General features: G+C 57.3%; 1 protein-coding gene and 2 long non-coding RNA genes across 4 annotated transcripts in view; 2 read left to right on the top strand and 1 right to left on the bottom strand.

Moving 5' to 3' along the window:
- Positions 1–342: 342 nt before the first annotated feature.
- On the bottom strand, positions 343–20,918 carry LOC147344725 (uncharacterized). Its single transcript, XR_015154230.1, has 2 exons — positions 20,559–20,918; positions 343–645 (listed from the first exon to the last, which is right to left on the bottom strand). It is a non-coding gene; the product is annotated as an uncharacterized LOC147344725 (long non-coding RNA).
- LOC147344726 (uncharacterized) lies at positions 640–13,123 on the top strand. The gene is made up of 2 exons (XR_015154231.1): positions 640–7,045; positions 7,790–13,123. It is a non-coding gene; the product is annotated as an uncharacterized LOC147344726 (long non-coding RNA).
- The window catches only part of TNRC18 (trinucleotide repeat containing 18), a 90,032-nt gene continuing 84,890 nt past the window's right edge, over positions 15,853–20,994 (top strand). The window contains exon 1 of one of the 2 annotated variants that reach the window (XM_086373789.1): positions 15,853–16,029. Coding sequence is in view for 1 of the 2 variants with exons in the window: in XM_086373792.1 (XP_086229918.1) it covers positions 15,888–16,029 (142 nt within the window). In the remaining variant the exon portion in view is untranslated. The remainder of the gene's footprint in view (positions 16,030–20,994) is intronic. The other variant, XM_086373792.1, reaches the window with a different exon arrangement.

Below are 20,994 nucleotides of genomic sequence, written 5' to 3'. Positions count from 1 at the left end.
GGGAGGGGAGGGGGAGTGAAGGGAGGGGAGTCAGAGGAGTGCTTCTGGGGCTTTTCTCTAGTTGAGGTGAGCTGTGGCTTCCCTTCATGCAGAACGTGGGCTCTAGAGCACTGCCTTAATAGCTGTGCCGGCTTAGTTGCTCCTCGGCATGTGGGATCTTCCTGGACCAGGGGTTGAACCCATGTCTCCTGCGTTGGTAGGCGGGGTCTTTCCCACAGAGCCCCCAGGGAAGCCCTCGCCGCCCTCTTAGGTCCTCATTGGTCCCCTCGCCCCACTGTCCCCAGTAAACTCTCAGGCAGGAGGTTGGGCAGGTGGGAGGGAAGAAAGACAGAACCCGCAAAGTTGTTGAACTCATGCATTTCATTCATTCGTTCACATTGCTACAGCCTCAGCTGACACCAGGGGCCTGTAAAGGAAGGGAGGGTCCACGTGCCCCGCTCCCCGGAAGCCCTGCGTCTCGGCAACCTTTCCTGCAAGCCGGTTCCTGGACATCGCCTTCAAGAGGTGGAATCTTCAGTCCCATTTTACAGATGAGGAAACCAGGTCCCAGGGGAGCAGAGGCCCACTTCCTCCACAGCCTGGCTGGCCTTCGCAGGGACAGCTTGCAGACTGTGGCCGAGGATTTGCAGGAAAGTGAGGGAACCCCTGTGGGGAAGTGGGAAGTGACATAGGAATGGGAAAGAGTGTAAGTGACCATGGTCAACCAGCATTCAAGCCCCCTGGGAGATAGCAAAGGTCACATACCTCCGAGCTCTGCCACCTAAGGGCTAGGGAGCAAAACACTGATCTGATCCACTAACTCCCATCCGTCAGGGTGTTAATCCTCTCCCACAGTCAAGCTGTGGGTGCTGAGAATTCCCTCAGATGTACTGATGCTGGAAGTTTAAAGTTCAACTGGAGTGATGTACACCAAAAATGATCAAGATAAGAGGATGTGGGATAGAATGTCTGGAACTTCAGCAACCATATTGTGATTGTGAGGCAGTGGCGAAGAGAATAGCATTAAAGTCTGAGGTGAATATGCTACTGAGCTAACCTGCCTCCCCACCCCCGCTCCCCGCCAGGAGCACTTCTGGGTACCATGTAGCACCTGGGGGCAGAGAGGAACACGGCCATTTCTGCCCTAAGACTCCTACAATTGGGCAGGGGACACCTGAGTCCAGGCTGGGATTGGGCATCAAGGGGCCTTAGGAGTCACAAAGAGGCACCTGCCGAGGAGGGGGAGCCTGGACTCAGAACCATCTGAGGAATGTTTCTTGTTTTATTATTATTATTATTTTTACAAATTTTTTGATGTGGACAGTTTTTAAAGTCTTTTTTGAATTTGTTATAATATTGCTTCTGTTTTATGTTTTGTTTTTTTGGCCGAGAGGCTTGTGAAATCTTAGCACCCTGACCAGGGTTTGAACCCTCATCCCCTTCATTGGAAGGCAAAGTCGTAACCACTGGACCACCAGGGGAGTCCCTGGAGAATGCTTTTGTGAGTTGAACTGTGTCCCCCACAGAAAAGATCTAGTGAAGTCCTAACCCCCACCTGCTGCCCATTACCGGTGAGCATGACCTTACTGGGGAGTCAGGTCTTCAAAGAGACCATCCAGTTAAGATGAGGGCGTTAGGGTGGGCCCTAATTCAGTGTGACTGGTGTCCTTAAACGAAGAGGAGGAAGCAGAAACATGGGAAGACCGTGTGATGGCCGGGGTCGAGATTGGAGTGACTCCACACCATGGAAGGGGCACCAGGCACCCCCAGGAGCCGGGGGAGAGGCCGGGAAGGACCCCTGCAGGTTTCAGAGGGAGCAGGCCCTGCTGGCACCTTGATCGAAGACTCCTGGCCACCAGACTGGGAGTGAGCTCGTGTCTGTCCTTCGAAGCTGCCCAGTGTGGGGCTGAGTTACCACGGCCCCCGCACACTGGCCCAGATGTGCAGGGGGGGCTGCTCTGGAGTGACCCCTACCGGCTTCTTGGAGGAGCAGGTGTGTGTGGGGGGTGTGCACACACGTGTGTGCACGCGGGTGTCAGCCATGCTCTGGGAAGGCTCAGGTTCTCCGCGTGATGTTTAAATACCAACATCAAAGCAGCCTGAGAGGAGCCGGGTGGGCAGAGCCACGCTGCAGACACAATAAAGGCTGGTGACGGCTATTTTTAGCCAGGGCCCCTGGCCAGGCTGCCTTGGCCCCACCGCCCTGCGTCTGAGACGCTGTGGGTCGGGCGGGTGTTGGTGTGGCGGCGGTGGGTGTAGACGTGGAGAGAACCCGGGGCTGTCACTTGCCCAACAGGCTGCTTGGCTCCCACGGAGGCCCTGTCTGGGGTGAGGGTGGGGTCGTTCTCCCAGGAGCAGCACCTGCTGAGACCCAAGAGAGGTCCCCCACCCTGCAGGCATCAGCCTTGTGGCCGGCTTTCTCTCCAGGATGCTAGCAAATCAGACTGGTGCGGGTTCACCCAGCCAGGGGTGGCAGAAAGGCACTTGACTTGGCCTGGCCATCTTCGTGCTCAGTTGTGTCCGACTCTTTGTGACCCCATGGACTTAGCCCACCAGGCTCCTCTGTCCAAGGGGTTCTCCAGACAAGAATGCTGGAGTGGGTTGGCATGCCCTCCTCCAGAGGATCTTCCCGACCCAGGGATTGAACTCATGTCTCTTATGTTTCCTGCGTTGGCAGGCGGGTTCTTTACACGAGTGGCCCCTGGGCCATCCTCACCCCGTTTTCTTGGCTGAGTGGTATGTGGGATCTTGGTTCCCCAACTAGGGATCGAACCTGTGCCCCCTGCATTGGAAGTGCAGGGTCTCAACCAGTGGACCACCAGGGAAGCCCTGCCCTGACCCCATTTTCAGCCTTATCCCACACTGGGCACAGCGGTCTCTCTGGTTGCAATGGCTGTGCCACCAGTCGGTACAAAGAGTAGCACGCAGCCCCAGCTTTACTAGACTCAGGATTTTGAGGGTCAGGAAATCAGGAAGGTGCTGGGCAGTTCCTGGCAGTCATCTGAGAGCTCTGTGGGCTGGACCCAGGAAGGCCGGTGGGGCAGGCAGGTGATGCTGGTGGAGGTGGGGGCCCAGCAGAGGCTCTGGGCTGGGGCCCCGCTTTGTGGCCTCTCCATGTGGCCGGGGCTTCCTTGCAACCAACCTGGTGGCCCCAGGATCCTCAGACCCCTCTCTTGCCTGTCCCCAACGTGTGGACAGCCGCGTGGAAGCATGTGGTCTCTCCCGACCCAGCCTCGGATCCCAGAGGCCATGCTTCCGCCCTGTTCTTTTGGTCAAAGAAGTCTTGGGCCTGCTCTTGTTCAGAGCGGGGATGCACAATCCACCTTTTGGTGGGGGCGTGTTTTAAAGCTGACACTGGCCACAAAGAACCTCCCCAGATGTGGACGGCTGTCCACACTGGCCCCCACTCTGGGGCTATCTGGGCCCCTGCCTACCTTCCCGGCCACATGCCAGGCTCCTCCAGGTGGATGGCTCGGTGGAGGAGGATCTGGGTGAAGACCTGGGTCAGGAAGATCCCCTGGAGGAGGAAATGGCAACCAGCTCCAGTATTCTTTTCTGGAGAATCCCATGGACAGAGGAGCCTGGCGGGCTACAGCCCATGGGGCCGCAAAGAGTTGGACACGCCTGAATGACCAAGCCTACACACGAGGTGCAAGGGGGTCCTTAGGGTGGACCCGAATCCAGCGTGAGTGGTATCCTTTAAGAAGAGATCAGGGGGACTTCTCTGGCAATCCTGTGGTTAAGAATCCACCTCACAATGCAGGGGACGAAGGTTCGATCCCTGGTCAGGGAACTAGGGTCCCTCATGGCCCGTACACCCCCCAGAAAGTTAGAAGATAGAAACTTTCAGTTAAGCAAACTACATGGAAAACAAAGATGGTGAGGACTCAGACCTCATTGCTTTCTAATTCTTTCCCCACAGTTTACTTTTTTTTTTTTCACTTTGGCCACAGAATTAGACATGACGAACTTCCCTGACAAGGATCAAACCTGTGCCCCCTGCAGTAGAAAGGCAGAGTCTTAACCAGTGGACTGCCAGGGAAGTCTAGGACAATTTACTCTTTTTTTTTTTTTTTTGTATAATTTTATTTAGTTAGTTTTTTTTTGGGCAGGCTGGGTCTTCGTTGCTGTGTGCGGGCTTTCTCTAGCTGCGGTACTCCGGCTTCTCATTGCAGTGGCTTCCTTGTTGCCAAGCACGGGCGCTAAGCACACAGGCCTCCCTTGCTGCCAGCTCCGGAGCACAGGCTCAGTAGCTATGGTGCACAGGCTTAGTTGCAAGTGGATCTTCCTGGCTCAGGGATTGAACCCGTGTCTCCTGCCTTGGCAGGCCACCAGGAAAATCCCCACCATTTCCTTTTGTTATGCTTTTGAGGCTCTTCCCATTTACCGTGTCTGTATATACACCCCATAAAGGTAGGTCACTGCCCATCTTTGTCCAAGTCCGAATTCAGTGGCAGCTCGGGAGTATTTAAGGCGCAGGGATCAGCAGATGCTCTGAACCAGTGCAACCTGTGCTGAACGTTCACCAGCCCTTAGCACCCACTGCCGTGGTGCCCACGGGACGAGTCTGGGAGGTGGGTGGCCTGGGGTGCAGGCCTCTGGTGGGGGGTTTATGAAGCATATCCTCAGAAGCCCTTTTCAGCTGACCCCCACATTTTAGTTATCTGTGGCCGCGCAAGAAGCCATCCCAATGCTGCTGCTGCTGCTAAGTCGCTTCAGTCGTGTCCCAATGCTGGTGGCAGGCACTTATCTCGCTTGTGAGTCTGTAGTTTGGGCAGCTCTCGGTGGGGTCAGCTCAGCCCTGCCCCATGTGGGGTCTGCTGGGACATGTCCAGGGGCTGGGCACCCACCTCCAAGGTGACTCCTGGGGATGAAGGCCGGCAACCAGAGAAGCCTGGCGTGCTCAGCCTTTGGGCTCCCAAGAGTCGAACATGACTTAGCGACTGAACAGCAAATTGGCTCCCCACCTGCTTCCTCGAAGCCGGGCCGCCAGGGTGCCAGGCTCAGTCGGCAGTGCGTGGCCATGTGGGTGGCTCCCGGTGTGAAACACTCCCATCAGTGTCCACTTGACGGATGAGAAGACTGAGGCTGACCAGGCGCACAGAGGAGAAATGGACAGAGGTGGGGCTTGTTCCTCCATCTCCCTCCTTTGCACCCATCCACAGCCCCGTGCCTGTTGACTTAGGCCCCTGCTGCCTCCAGCCAGACTGGGCTTCCAGAACATTCTGAGCCTCTGTTGCTTGATGCTTGGGGGACAGCTCCGACTGATGGTGAATTGAGCTGACACCGTAATTTGTACCTTGAGTATGAAGATGTGGTTGTCACCGGAATAGACCCGAAACCCACCATGAATAATTCCTGTGTTCTCAGCAGAACACCAATAAAAGGAGCCTTTGAATAAATAACACTCAGCCCACCCAGGCGTGAAGGGGAAGAGAGATGCCTGGGATCCTTGGAGCTTGGCTCCCGTGGATGAGGTGGTAGGGTCCTGCTCCCCGGGGACAAACCACGGCTCGTGGGCAGGCGGTCAGCAGGGCCATGGTGGGCAGGCCAGGGGCAGTGTCGCCTGTCCTGGCCCAGGACAGCCAGTTGCCTGGGACAGGAGGCCTTGCCCGACTCTCTCCCTTCCCCCAGGCCCTGATGGGACCCTTTTGGCCTAAGCAGAGGCTGATCTTCCAGCCTGGAATGCCTGTCTCTGCTTTTTCAGTCTAGTAAACTTCTCTTCATCCTTGAAAACCTGCCAGAATGACGTCATCCCCCTCATTCATCAAGTGGACATTTCACTGCGGTCTACTGGGCTGGGCATGGGGCGAGAGTAATAATAAAGCATGGGGCCTCCGGGATGGGCTATGGCATGCATGTCTGCGTGTATCATTTTTACGTATTTTCTTTATTCGCCTGAGCTGAGTCTGCCGCAGCCTGTGGGGTCTCCAGTGCGGCAAGTTAACTTTTAGTTGTGGCGCATGGGATCTACTTCCCTGACCAGGGATCGAACCCACTGAAGCATCAGGGAAGTCCCTGGGCTGCATTATGGACTGAATGTCTGTGGGCCGCCCCCCCCGCCAAATTCATGTTGCACTCCTAACCCCCAAAGGTGATGAGGAGGTGGGGTCTTAGGGAGTTGATGAAGTTATGATGGTAGAGCCCAAACGAATGGGGTTAGTGGTCTTGTAAGAAAGACCCTAGAGAGTCCCCAGTCCCTTTCCCCGTGTGCAGATACAGCGAAGAGCAGCCGTCTGTGAGCCAGGACGCAGGCGCTCCCCAGACTCCAAATCTGCCGATGCCTCCATCTTGGACTTTTAGGCTCTAGAACTGCTTCTAGGGAGAAATAAATTTCTACTGTTTAAGTCACCCAATCTATGGTATTTTTGTTACAGCAGCCCAAATGAACTAAGACAGGCTGAATTCCCCCTGACTCCACCACATAATCCATAAGTTGAAATTCTAGCCCCAGTGCCTTGAAGTGTGTGTGTGTGTGTGTGTGTGTGTTAGTCACTCAGTCGTGTCCTACTCTTTGCAACCCCATGGACTGTAGCCCACCAGGCTCCTGTGTCCTTGGGATTTCTCAGGCAAGAATACAGCAGTGGGTTGCCATTCCCTTCTCCAGGGGATCTTCCTGACCCAGAGATTGAACCCAGATCTCCTGCATTACAGGCAGATTCTTTACTGTCTGAGCCACCAGGGCAGCCCTGTATTTGGAGGCGGACCTTTATTCATTTATTATCTTGGCTGCACCACACGGCATGCAGGATCTCAGTTCCCCAACCAGGGATTCAACCTGTGCCCCCTGCCCCCACAGTGGAAGGGCAGAGTCTTAACCACTGCACCCCCAGGGAAGTCGCAAGAGAAGGGAACTTTAAAGAGGCAATTAAATTAAAATGAGGTCATTGGGGTGAGTCCTAATCCAACAGGATGGGTGTCTTTATGAGAAGAATCAGGACACAAACATGCGCAGGGGAACAACCGTGTGAAGACGCAGGGAGAGGACGGCCGCCTGCAAACCAAGGAGAGAGGCCTCAGAGGAAACCAACCCTGCTGACACCTCGGACGTCGGGCCCTCAGAAGTGTGAGAAATATGCTTCTGTGGTTTAAGTTGCCCTGTTTTTGTTGTGGGGCTTTCCAGGTGGTAAAGAACCTGCCTGCCAATGTAGGAGACAAAAGAGACTTGGGTTTGATCCCTGGGTCAAGAAGATCCCCTGGAGGAGGGTATGGCAACCCCCTCCAGTATTCTTGCCTGGAGAATCCCATGGACAGAGGAGCCTGGAGGGCTCCGTAGGTGCACAGGGTCGCAAAGAGTAGGACGCAGCTGATTTAGCACGAATGTCTTTGTTGTGGTGGCCCAGGTAGACTGAAGCAGTCTCTTAGGCTTGTAGACAATTGCAGGAGGGATGATGGGGACCATCGGGAGGGAAAAGATGGTCAGAGACCTGTTTTTCAGCTCCCTCTCAGGGGCGCGGGTTGTATCCTGCTTCCTCTTTATCCCCGCCCTGCCTTTTGTCCTACCTGGTTATGTAGAGATTTTCCTTGTCCTTTAGGTGTTTGAGGTCGTCTTCGCGTGTTCAGAATGTGTTCTGTGAGAACTGTTTCATTCATAAATGTATTCTTGATGAATTTGTGGGAGAAGGTGAGTCCATGTGGAACTCACTTCCTCCTACTCCACCATCTTTTTTTTAAGATTATTTTTTTTATGTGGACCATTTTAAAAGTCTTGATATTGTTTCTGTTTTATGTTTTGGTTTTTTCGATCACAAGGCATGTGGGGTCTTCGTTCCTGGACCGGGGATCAAACCCACACCCTCTGTGTTGGCAGGTGAAGTCTTAACCACTGGGCCATGAGGGAAGGCCCTACTCTCTCATCTTGACTGGAGCTCCCGAGAGATCCGAGTTCAAGTCCCTCCCCATCGTCTATCACCATTCCGCCCTGGGACCCTGGATGTGTCCCTTCCCCAACCTGGACCTCCGTCTCCACGTCGTAACAAGATTCCAAGGCATAGCAGTGCGGTCGCCCACACCACACCCGGGCAGACCAGCAAAGGCCGTTCAGGAGGACCTCTGCTTGCCAGCTGCAGCCTCAGTGATCCAGGCAGAGGTGGCCCTTTCTGAGCCCCTGTTGGCCCCTCGGAGGTGGAGACGATGTGACTGAAGCAGGGTCAGCGGCAGGTGGCCATAGGAAGGGACCCCAGAGGCGGATCCCTGCATTCAGGATGTGGGCGCCGGCAGTTTATTCGGGGGGCTGCCCAAGAAAGATAGGGGAGTGACACAGGCAAGGAAACAGCCAGAACAAGGTGTGCAATTGGGTTTTGATCATTAAAAATCGCTTATTCGTTGATATTTTTAGTTTTTTGGTTGCCTGGGTCTTTGCTGCTGCACGCAGTCTTGAGTTGCGACTCGCGGGCTTCTCACTGCAGTGGCGCTTCTGGCTGCGGAGCACGGGCTCTAGGGTGCGCGGCATCAACAGTTTCAGAACGTGGGCTCAGTACTTGTGGCACATGGGCTTAGTTGCTCTGAGGCTCGTGGACTCTTCCCAGACCAGGGATCGAACCCGTGTCCTCCGCTTTGGCAGGTGGATTCTTAACCACTGTACCACCAGGAAATCCTTTATCATTTTTTAAAAAATTGGACTGTAGTTGATTTACAATGCTGTGCCAATCTCTGCTGTACAGCCAAGTGACTCAGTTACACACATACATGCATTCTTTTTTCAAGGAGGGTAATTTATTTCTTTAATATTTATTTTTACTTATTTGGCAGTGCCAGATCTTAGTTGCAGCATGTGGGATTCTAATTGCCTGATCAGGGATCGATCGAACCTGGGCCCCCTGCATTGGCAGCGTCTTAGCCAGGGTCATCTGTGGCCGTGTAAGAGGCAAGACCACCAGGGACGTCCTCATTCTTTTTTCTAATAGTCTCTTCCATTATGGTTTCTCTCTGGAGATCAGATATAGTTCCCCGTGCTGTCCAGGAGGAACTTATTTATCCATTCTAAATGAGACTGTTTGCACCCGCTAACCAGCCCCAAACTCCTAGTCCATCTCTCCCTGCCCCCACCAGGGCTTAGCGTGCTGGGGACCCTGGAGACCATGTAGAACCTGGCAGGGGGCGTGGATGCCCTCACTCTAGTCAAGGGCTGCTGGGTGGGCCACGACTTCCTGCCCCTCCCGCCTGCCCTGACCAAGGGAAGCCCTCCAAGTCACGGCAGCTTCTGATTGCAGACCCCCCCATTAGGAGGGGAGTGTGTGCGCTGCCCCTACACTAAGAGACCTCAGCCTCCTCTCCCGCCTCGCAGCTGGGCTTCTGTGGGAGGGGCTTCCGGTTGTGTCCTGGCTCTGGGATAAGGCGTAGGTCAAGGTCAGCGTTGCGGGTGGGATTCTGTGTCCCACAAAGATGTGTTCAAGTCCTGTGCTCTGGAACCTCAGTATGCGGCCTTATTGAGATAGAGCGTCATTGCCGATGTCATCAGTTAAGGGGGGGTCACACTGGAGTAGGGTGGGCCTTTAATCCAGTACAACTGGTGGCCTTGTGAGGAGAGGAGATGAGGACTTCCCTGGTGGCCCAGTGATTAAGAAGCCACCTGCCAGTGCAGGGGACACGGCTTCGACCCCTGCTCTGGGAAGATCCCACGTGCCAGAGAGCGACTAAGCCCGTGCTCCACAGCTACCGCACCAGTGAGCTTAGACGAGAGAAGCCAGCTCCGTCATGAGAAGCCTGCGGACACGGCAGCAAAGAGCGGCCCCCACTCACCACAACTGGAGAAAGCCTGTACACGGCAGGGAAGATCCAGCCAAAATAAATAAATAAATAAATACAGAGGAGGCAAGGATTCCCTGGCAGTTCAGTGGTTAAGAATGCGTCTGTCAATGCCAGGGACATGGGTTCGATCACTGGTTCAGGGAGATGCCACACGCCTTGGGGCAACGACGGCCGTGTGCCACAGCTCCTGGGCCTGTGCCCTAGAGCCCCATGAGCTGGCTGCCCCTAGAGCCTGTGGTCCGGAATAAGAGAAGCCACCTCCACGAGAAGTCCGAGCAGCAACCAGAGAGGAGCCCCCACTCGCCACAACTAGAGAAAGCCGGTGCACAGCCAGGAATACCTGGTGCGGCCGAAATAAACAAACAAATAGAAGAAACCCAGAGACAGAACCGCTCAGAGAGGGTCGCCAGGTAAGGGCACGCAGACAGAGGGTGGGCAGCCTTGCGACGAGGTGGGCAGAGGTCAGAGTAAAGCGGCTTTCTAAGCCAAGAAATGCCAAGAACGTTGGCCGCCGCCATAAGCTGGAAGAGAGGCCCAGAGCAGATTCTCCACCACGGTTCTGGAGACGGAACCAGCTGTGCTGACACCTTGACTTTGAACTTCTGGCCTGAACCGTGACAGAGTAAATTTCTGCTGTCTGGGTGACGGAGGGTGACGACTGGACAGCGTCATCGACTCAAGGGACATGAGTTTGCGCACGCTCTGGGAGATGGTGTAGGACAGGGAAGCCTGGCGTGCTGCAGTCCATGGGGTCGCAAAGAGTCGTACACGACATAGTGACTGAACGACAACAGCCACCTAGTTTGTGGCCGCTGGCATGGCGGCCCCAGGCCAGCAACAGAGCTGACTTCAGTTGTGCCCTGGTCAAAAATTGCTGGGGCAGTGACCTGGGGACAGGGCTGACCACAGTCCACGCATTGCCAGCTGGGAACCCATCCTCTCCTGAGCACCTGCTCAGTACCCAGCTGCTGGTAGAGGGAGTGAGGCGGTGGTCACCTGGAGCACGGGGCTTCTGTGCCCCCGGCTACCTGAGTGCCTATGAGCGTTCAGAACCGTGTGTGTTTCAGGCCCAGCTGCAAGCTCATTGTAAGCACAGCCCTCCTGCTTGATCTCAGGAAAGGAGCTCCACTTTACAGCCAGGTAAACTGAGGCTCGGAGAGGGGAAACGGCTTATAAATGTCACATACCAAGTGAATGGCAGAATCGGGCTTGAACCCAGGTCGGCTGGCTCCTCAGATCCCTCCTGCTTCCTTCCAGGGTCATTCCATCAGCAGCCCCCAGCACAGACAGCCTGGCTAGGGACAGACAGCATTGAGTTTGAACCCCACCACGGAAGGGGTGACACCGTGTCTTCTTTTTCTGACCTTGCTCTGGAAGTCACGGTATCACTTCACGTGTCTGGTTGGAGACGCAAGATTCCACCTCCACTGGGAGAAATGTCAAGGTCACAGCGTGGAAAGGGGACGCGTCCTTGGAGGATGCAATGTGTCAGGACAGCCACCCGAGGAGCCTGGCCCCAGGGCCCTGCAGCCGTGGCGTTTTATCATCTGGAGCTGGAACTGTGACCTGGTGATCCGGTGTGGGCGGGGTGTGGTGAGGGGCTGGCAGAGAGAGAACCAGAGAGGAGGAGGAGAAGGGGAGAAGGGGGAGGCCGAGGCAGGGGAGGGACTGGGGAAAGCCTCCAGGTTTGCAGCTGGTACAAGCCCCACCCCCGGTGAAGCTCTGCCTCTGGGGCAAGGCTTTGTGGAAAAATCTCATCCATCAGTCATTCCTCAGGTCTGATTAGATCTTGCCCTTAGAGAAGAGCGTGATGGGAAGACAGCTTATTGGCAGTCTGTTTTCTGTCCAGCGTTTCCATCTTTCTGGATAAGCTGCTGGGGAATTGCCTCTTGCTCGCTGCACGTGGCCATCGCCTACCACACAGAGAAAATGGAGGTTCGCCGGAGAGGATGGGGCCAATGGGAAGATAATTAAAAATTGAGAGGGAGGGAGGGGGTCCTTGATCCACCTAGGACATTCAGGCTTCAGTAGTCAAGGCACGCGAACTGGGTGGTTGCGGCTTCCAGGCTGCTAGAGCACAAGCTGGGCTCTGGAGCACAGGCTCAATAGTTGGGGTGCACAGGCTTCGCTGCTCCGTGGCATGTGGGATCTTCCCGGATCAGGGATGGAACCTGTGTCTCCTGCATTGGCAGGTGGATTCTTTACCACTGAGCCACTAGGGAAGCCCCCTTTTTACTAAAAAAAATATCAATTTATTTATTTTTGGCCTCGTCAGTTCTTAGTTGATAGCAGGAGGGACCTTCGCTGTCGTGTGTGGGCTCAGTGGTTAAGGCGTGTGGCCTCAGTTGCCTCGAAGCATGTGGGATCTTAGTTCTCTGACCAGGGATTGAACCTACATCCCGGGCATTGGAAGGTGGATTCTTCATCTCTGGGTCACCAGGGAAGTCCCTGTGCTTCGTCGCTCAGTTGCTTGCAACCCCATGGACGGTAGTCTGCCAGGCTCCTCTGTCTGTGGGGATTTTCCAGGCAAGAATACTAGAGTGGGTTTCCATTCCCTCCTCCAGGGGATCTTCCCAACCCAGGGGTCGAACCCAGGTCTTCCGCATTGCAGGCAGATTCTTTAACACCAGAGCCACCAGGGAAGTCCCTGGGGCCCACTTAAAACCTCTCTTTCTTGTTTTAGGTGGAGGCCCCATGTGATGTGGCTCCTCCTGCTGCTCCTGGACTTTCTCCTTGGCAGCGCTCACCAGGCTCAGGGCTCTCTGTTAACCAGCTGTCCCCTTCTCTGGACTGGAAGCCCCACAGGGAGGGGAATTCTGGTTCATCGTGTTCACTTTATCATCAGGCCCTAGCACAGATCCTGACGTGTACGTATTTGTTAAACAAACACAAGGGAATAAATACAGGGAATGATAAATGCTCTGGCAGTGAGAGTCCTCTATGATGATCCTCTCTTCCCCGGGATGACCTTACATGGAGGTGGACAACTCAGGAAATCTAAGTGGCCTGGGATGCTGAGTCACCACATGGAGTTCAGCTGCCCTGGAGGGTTGCCCAGGCTCAGAGCAGACCACGTGCTGGGGAGAACACATTCGTAGGAGCTGTGTTGAACTACTGAGATATTGGGGATTTTTGTCACTGCCGCATAACCTAGCCCATTCTGACGATGCACCATGAACAACAGGAGATCTGACCCCCTGGGGACTACTGGCTGCAACCCGTTCCCCCCTCTAGATGCTGGGCCACTTCTGCTCATTCGTTTCAGGCCTGACTCTTGGGATGGTATGGGAATTCCCTGGCAGTCCAGTGGTTAGGACTCTGTGCTGCTTCTGCCAAGGTTGTGTGTTCAATCCCTGGTTGGGGAACCAAGATCCTTCAAAAAAAGAAAAAGAAAGACTGGGCTGGTATATTGGTTTGCTAAGGCTGGTATAACAAAAGGCCATTGACTGAAGCCACAGAAATGGATTCTCTCAGTTCTGAAGGCGGGAAGCCCAAGGTCAAGGTGCGGGCGGCGTCAGTTCCTTCTGGACTAAGGGGCAGGATGTCTTCCTGGCCTCTGCCTCTGTCTGTGTCCCGTTCTATGAGGACACCAGTCCTCCTCCAGCATGATCTCATCGTCACTAGGTACAATGACCCTATTTCCAAGTAATGTTACACTTGGAGGTACTGGGGGTCAGGATTTGAACACATGAATTTTGGTGGGGAGGTATTCAACGCACGGCAGAGGGGCTCCACGAGGAAGGTCCAGGGGAGCCGGGCCAGGTGAGCTGGGCTGGACAGAGGAGGGTGGGGGAGAAGCCACATATTTCCAGCAGGAGAAACCTCATAAGCAGGCCTTTCTGGCAGGGTGGCTCTAGAAGGTTCTTAAGAGACTCCCTGCGGCTGCAGAAAGTATGTGAGTGCGTGCGTGCATGTGTGTGGGGGTGGGGCAGACCAAGACAGGCAGGGAAAGTGGAGGGACACGGGAAGGGGGGGGACCTGTCAGGCTTGATCTTTGTGGGTTTGTTTTTGACTTTCTGCTGAGTCTGGAAATGGACTGACAGGGGTAGGGGTGAGAAAGAGGCAGGAAGGCGAGGGAAGCTTTCAAAGCTGTAGCCATGGGAAATGTTTTTATTTTCTGCTTGAAAGAAAAATGCCAAAGAAGGCTTAAAAAAAAAAGGAGGGAGGGGGTGAAGAGAGTGAGAGAGGCTCGTGTGTGACTGACACACACACACACACACACACACACGCATGCACATCCTGGAAGCCTGTGGGGGTGGGAGGCTCCTGGGAGGCCTGGGAAGCAGGGTTTGGTCCTGCCGTGCCCTCCCTAGAGAGGCCACCACTGGCCTCAGAGGACCGGTGAGGAGCACGAAGACGCAGAGCTGGGTTGAAACCTATCTGGCTTGCTGGTTGTCACCCAGACTGGGTGGTCTTAGGAAGGCATCTCGCCTCTGTGGCTCCCAGGGACCGTTTGGGTGAGTGTGTCTCTAACAGGGGGACAGACGTGTGCAACAGAAGGTATGTGTAAGTAGCAGAACGAATATCTGGAGGAATGCCCAGACTGGGGTGGTGTGTCAGACCAGGAGACCCCTAGGGAGACGGGAGGTGGGAATCTCCAAGGACGTGCTGAGTCCGAGCTCCTCTAGGTAAAGGGAGCCCCAGGGCCCCTGAACTCCTGACCAAAGAGCCCTCCCAGCCGGGAATGGGGACCAGGCTCCTTCAGTCAGCCTGACCTTACCCTGCCCCTACCAGGCCCAGGCCAAAGGGGCTCCCATTAACCTCTGACCCCTGTTGCCTCCCCGTCCCAGGCGAGGGCAGGAGAGGGGCCCCAGGAGAAGGTGGAGAGGGTGGACAAGGTAAGGCAGGAGTGGGGTGGCAGGCTGGGTTAGTGCAGTCGGCTGTGAACTTTTTCTCAGCTAGCTGTGGTCAGGCTTGGGGCTCCCGGGGTGCTGGGACTCCCTGTTGGTATCCCCCATTGCCCCGCGCCCGTGTGGGTCCACCGCTGCTTTCTGCACCTCGGGTTTCTGGTCTGTTAAATGCGCCAGACAGCACCCATATCAGAGGGCAGTCCAAGCCTGCACGGAGTAGAGGTTCGCAGCAGAAGGAATTTTCAGACGGCAGAGCAAGCCTGAGCGTCCTGCTGTGGATGCAGGTGGGCTGGGCTGGGTGTGCAGGGGCCACGTGGGGCAGGGCGGTGGGCAGGGGCGGAGACGCCTCTGGGGGGCCAGGCTGCCCGCGGAATTTACTCCGGAGCTCTCAGCATGCACAGGCCTGCCGGGTCGGGGTTCAGAGGCCCAAATGGAGCTGCCAGCCGGCAGCAGAAGAGGACCTGGAGGAGACGGGCGGGCAGCCCCTGGGGGGCACTGACTCCCCATCGAGAGGTGCAGCACCCCCCCCCCCCCCCCCCCCCCCCCCGCCTCAAGCACACAGGCTGCCAAGCCCTCCATTAGTCACCCTGGCCGCTGACATACATAAATCCCATTAGTCATAGGCGCACACACAGGCTTGTGGAACACACCCAGGCACACCCAGACAAAGAAGGCCCCCACAGAGGCCTTGCCTGTGCCCGGTGTCCCTTCCCTGGGTGCCTAGAACAGTGTGGGGACCCTAGGCGCTCAATGGACACGTGGTCAGCCTTACCCTCCAAATACTGCCAGCCCCCCACCCCCCCTGCAAATAACCACAGCTGTCCCATCCCCTGGGCACACTAGTCCCCAGTAAGTGCCCCTGAATGCTCTTGGCCAGTCCTTCTTCTGCTCCTCTGCGGAGTGGGAGGGGGCTCGGCTGGTAAGCGGGGCCCCTCCCCGTGCCTGTCCCCCAACGGGTCTAGCAGAAGATCCAGTCCCCAAGGTCAGCAGAGCTCCTTAGCAGGCGGCCCCCAGGCTGATTTATTGGCGGTTTATTTGGAGAAACACTATCGCTCTTGGATTCTGGGGGGAAACACACACACACACACACACACACACGACGAACACACACACACACACACACACACGACGAACACACACACACACACACGACGAACACACACACACACACACACACACACACACACACACACACACACACACGACGCTCGCGGTGGACTTTAACCTTGGGCTGAAACCGCAGCCCTTTGTTTTCCGAGGCGCTTCCTGAGGCCCCACGGGGCTGGGGCCGGGGGAGGCGCGGCCGGAATGCGGCTCAGCCGCCTCTCCACTCCCAGGCTGCGTTCCCACCGCCAAGGGGAGCGCTCAAAATCTTCTGGGCTCGGCCCGGAGGCCTCGTTCCCTTCACTTGTGCTTTTAGAAATTCTAGGAAGGAGCCGAAGCTCCCTGGGTGAGTATTTCGCAGCGAGGTTTCCAAACCCTCCGCCTCCGGCATCTTCCACGTGCCAGTTTGCTGTCGTGTCGCTGGCACAGGGAGGATCCCAGGAGGCACGGTGAGTGTGTAAGTGGTGTGTGTGTGTGTGTGAACGCCTCCCCCTTCGGCGGCTGTCCCCACCAAAGTCCAGGAGGCTGTCCAGAGGCGGCTGTCCTGATGAATAGAGTGCTCTGCCTGCTGGTCGGCTGCAGAGCACTGTGCGAAGGCCTGTTCCCCGCCCCTCTGGCAAAGAGACAGACAAAGCTGGTGACATTAAGCGTTATTATTGCAAATCCACCCCATCTGGATCAGGCCCCCTCTACCCGCCCTGCTCCTGCCTGGGGTAGAAAGACTGCCGCCCCTGCCGGCTGCCTCCAGCGCTGGACCCATTCCTGCTTTCCCGCTGGTTCGCCTGTTTTCGACAAAGAGGGTGGCTGACGAGGGGGCCGAACTGGGTCCAGACAGGGAATAGCAAAGAGGAGATGGGGCTGGCACTGGCTGGGGAACCAGATGAGCCCTTTGCCTACAGGCGAGGCGCCTGCAGACCCCTTTTGGTCCTCGATGCACACAAAAAGTCCCCCTCCCCACATGGTGCACCCAGAGAGCGCTCCAAGGGCAGAAGGGTGGCCCAGAATGGCCGCAGAGTCCGCGCTGGGAGGCTGAGTTCTGAGAAGCCACTGTGACCCAGTCGTCGCCCCAGGATGGCACGCACAGAGCCCGAACTGGGCTCAGGCAGGCGCGCCGGCGGGTGGCGGTGCGCGCCCACCGCAGCCTCACCTCGCCTTCCAAGTAGTAAGCGCGTCGCTGGGCGCCCCTACCCCAGGGAGCGGTCAGGGGACGCCCAGGCCCCCTCAGAGTCCCGCGGCCGCAGGGAAATTTCTGACTTGACTCCCTGCTTAATCTCAGGGCCCCCAGGCCCTGACCTGGAGGACAGGGTGTCCGGTGCGGTCCAGACGCCGGCCTCACCGGGAATACCGGCCCAGGCAGTGGGAAGGAGGCCCCCCTCCCCCCCGCGCCCAGATTTATGGCCCCAGCCGGCCCCCCGCGCCGGAGACTGTCTCCGTCCCCTTAAAGCCAAGCAGTCGAGTGGAAGACCCGACCCGGCCTGGGGAAGAGGCCAGGGCTGGAGGCGGAGCCGAGCGCCGCAGGGATCCGCGGGACCCGGTCGGCCGGCCAGACGCTCTGGGGTCCCGGCTCTGTGTGCAGTTCGTCCCGGCCCCTGCGGCTTTCCGGGCTCTGGCGAGGCATCCTTAGGTTTCCGGCGGGTCGGGACTGATTTCGGCGGGACTGGTCGAAGCTCGGCTCGGCGCCGAGTCGTGACTGGGCCAGTCCCGGCAAGGGGATGGTGAGCCTGGCTTTCCCGGGCGGGGCCTCTCCGGGTTTTAGCAGTACCCGGGCCAGGAGCTCCCTGGTCGTCGGATCTGGAACCTGGAAACAGGCGCTTAAAAGACTGCGACACGGCTTCCCAAGCGGGCAGCGGAGGCCGGCGAATTCCCGGGGCTGCCTTCATGGAGAGGCTGGTGGAGCGCGGGGAGTTCGGTCCCACTGCCCAAAGCGGCTTGGGGCAAGTGGTGGAGGTGGCTCGGGTGTCCTCGCCTAGGAAACGATGCTTTCTTTTCGTGGGGGGTGGGGTGGGGAAAGAGGTCGGGGGAGAATGCCGTCCCTGCGGCCAGCCACACCAGCATTCCGGGGAGCGCAGGGTTTGACCCTGAATTGGGCAGGATTGCCCCAAAGCGCGGAACGCTCAGCCCGCGCCGCGACAAAGGAGCGGCCAGGGAGCGCTGAGTCCAACGTTGGCCTGTCCTTTGGTTTTAAAACAAAGCGAAAGAATATTGTCAGTCGGGCTGCGTCCACCGAACTGGAGACCCGGGAACGTACAAAAGGCCTCGGCTCTGGCGGTCCCGGGGATAACCGCGGACAACAGCGCGGGCCTGGGCGGGTCCTCCGGGGGACTGAGGTTTGGGGTTGCGAGGAGGTTCCCCGCTTCAGCCGATTTTCCGCCCAGCCAGTACAAAACACACGCGCGCACACACACTGCGTCAACACACTCTTCTTTGGCCACGGATCCTGCCAAGTAAACACAAGTATGCGGGGGGGAGGGGTGGAAGATGGCGGCTGGACCCGGGAGGACTGCGGAGCCCGCGCGCTCTGACCCGCTCCACGCGGGGCGTCCAGGCCCGGGTTTATGTTGAGTGTGGCCACCAGAGCGGGAAGCGTGTTACCCCAGACCGCGAGTGCCGGCCGGGGGTGCCCCCGAGGCCCCCTACGAATGGCGGGGGGTCTTGAAAGCAGTTTGGACTGCGCCCACCTCTCTATTTGGGATCCGTCCGCCGCCCTTAAGATGGCTCCCAGCCGCCTGTTTACCCGGCGAGTACGGGCGGCGGGGCGCCGGCGGAGAGGGGCAAAGATCCGGACGCACGCAGGTCGGCCCGGCCGGCCCGCACCCCGACCCGCGCTGTAGCTCGGAGACCCGGCACTGCCCCGCACGATCTGTCCGGCGAGCCAGAAGCCGCCGCTGCCACCTCTGGGTTCCCAGGCCCTACACCCGGGCAGCTCTGGCTAGGGGCTCTGCGGGCCGCGGGTATGCGCGGGGAGGGCGGCACAAGGGGGCTGCAGCCCACAGCGGTCCGGGGTATGGGGAGGGGAGGGGACTTACGCTTGCCCCCCGAACCTCGGCCCTAATGAAATGCAGGCTTGGTTCGCCACGCCGACCAGGCGCACACTTGGAAAATGCAGACGCCATTGGCAAATCCAGGGCAAACAGGCACAATTTTTATTAGCAACTAAATGATTTATGGCACACATACCGCGCCGGCACAATTACGGCGTCTTGGAGCATCCAGGGGTGAAAACATTAAACATTTATAAAAATAGGCTTTTGTTTTTTTCCACCCCCGCAAGCCCTTTGTAATCCCTACCCCAACTCTCTCGACATTTTTTTTTTTCTTGAGCGTTAAAACAAAGAAAAACATTCCAGATCCCGGGTGGGGGTGTTGGGATGGAGGATAAGTGTTTGGGGTCTGAACACTGAGCGATGGGGGCTCGGGAGTAGGAGGGTTTACTAGGAACCCACAAAGGCCTCTGGATAAGACTGGAGACACTCGGCGCCCACCCGGGCTGCGCCCCCACGCAGGGCCCCTTCCCCGGCTTTGGCTTCCAGCAGCCTCGCGCAGCTCAGCTGCATTTACTTTACTTCTGCAGTCACCCCCCTCCCCCAAGGCACACAACATAATACCTCCTTTCTCTAACCCCCCTCTCCTCTCGGTCTGTGCTCCCGGCCGTCCCGGGGCTGCAGTGGGAGCCTCCGGCCGCCCCGGCCGCCACTGAGACCTGCTTGCCCTGCTCCGCCACTCCTTCCCCTCGGCTCCCGCTATTTTCGAGGCTTTCTTTCCTTCTCTCCCCTCCTCCCCGCCCCCCCTCCCCCCAGCACGCAGAGCTCCAGCTTCCAAAAGAGGGCAGCCTAGAAACCAGCGCAGGAGGCTCCAGGAAGGGCAACTTGAAACTGCCCTCAAGAGGCTGAACTTTTTTTTTCCCCCCAAAATTTATACTGGAATTAAATTAAGACACCCCCAGTTCGCTCTCCAAGCCTACCCCCTTCTTTTTCTAAAAGTGGAGTAAAGAAAATAGAACGAATGGGCGCGAACTAGCTCATTATCCCCCTCCTCCAGAAAAGTTGCCTTAAAAATGGATTGGGGGAAAAAAAAAAAACGAACGAACGATGCAAAAACGCTGAGTCCGCAGCGAGGGGCGAAAGAGCGGGCTTCTCTTGTTTTAATTAAAATCTAATCACCACGGTCGGCCTCTGAGGCAGGATCGGAAAGGATTTCTGCCCCTCCAAGCTTCCTTTCGAGGGTACGTAATGCCTAGCTGGGCACGGGTTCCTGCGGAGCTGCGGAGGGTGCGGGCGCCCAGGACGGCCCCTACGACCGCGTCCGCACTCCTCGCGCCCGCAGCCAAGTAGGTTGCCGCGGGCAGCTCCCGGCTACTCAACCCAGAAAGGATTTTGCTGAAAGCGCAAAATAAAAGTACAAAGTCTGGGGGAATGGGGCTCCCCTCCCCCTCCGGCCGCTGCGGCCAGCCAAGCACTTTTTGGGCTTGGCTGCTGCTTCCTCTGAGCTCAACAGATTTTTTTTTTTTTCCCGGTCTCGCCCTCCCTGGAGGGGGCGCGGCGGATGGAAGGCGAGAGAGGCCCCCAGCCAAGAGGTTTTTAATATTACACTTTAATAGGTTTCAGAAGGCCCCGTGGAGAAATGCTAATAGGCTGAAATGTCAGAATCGAGAGGGAGTCAGTTCGCGCTCAGCCGATCTAATCCTTTTTTCTGCTCTGATTTTTTTTTTTTTTTTTTTGGTCGGGGGGAGAGAGAAAGGGAGGAGAGCGCCCACGCAAAGAGAGCCTTTGGGGAGGGGCGCGAGGCAAAGCGCCGCAATCCCGGCCGGGGCGAGCGGGGGGCGCGCCCTGGCCCGCGTTTCTATAGGAACCCCCTTTTAGAAGATTAGAAACTCACCCGCTGCCCGCCGCCGCGGCCTCTCCAAAATATTAATCAGTAACCATCTGACACCGCGTTTCAGGGAGGAACCCGCAGACCAGGGCTAGGAAAACGGCCTTCTCGCCAGCCCATCCCACCCAACCGCGCTGTTCGGGGAGAGGGAATGAATCGCTGCTTTGTTTTAAAGCGAGGTGGGGGGAGGAGGGAAAAAGCCGCCCTTGTCCGTTTTGGCGTCTTCCACCGCGCGTTCTAGAAGGCGCGCCTCGGGGGAGGTGGGGAGCCGGGGGGCCCCGGGCGCGGGGCGCAGCCCGCCGGGCCCCCGGCCCTTGCCGGCTCGCTCGGCTTGTCACCTCCTCCCGCGAGCAGGAAGCTGACAGGCGGCCCATTAAACCGCGCCTTGCAAAGCCCAGGATTGCGGCGACAACCATCTTCCTCTATTCTGATCACTCAGCCC

Source organism: Bos grunniens, chromosome 25 (genome assembly GCF_055505025.1).
Source record: "Bos grunniens cultivar Pamir isolate PY7600 chromosome 25, Bosgru_T2T1.0, whole genome shotgun sequence".
In the NCBI taxonomy this organism is placed as follows: Eukaryota; Metazoa; Chordata; class Mammalia; order Artiodactyla; family Bovidae; genus Bos; species Bos grunniens.
Note: the sequence above shows the minus strand (reverse complement) of the source record. Positions and strands in the feature narration are given on the sequence as shown.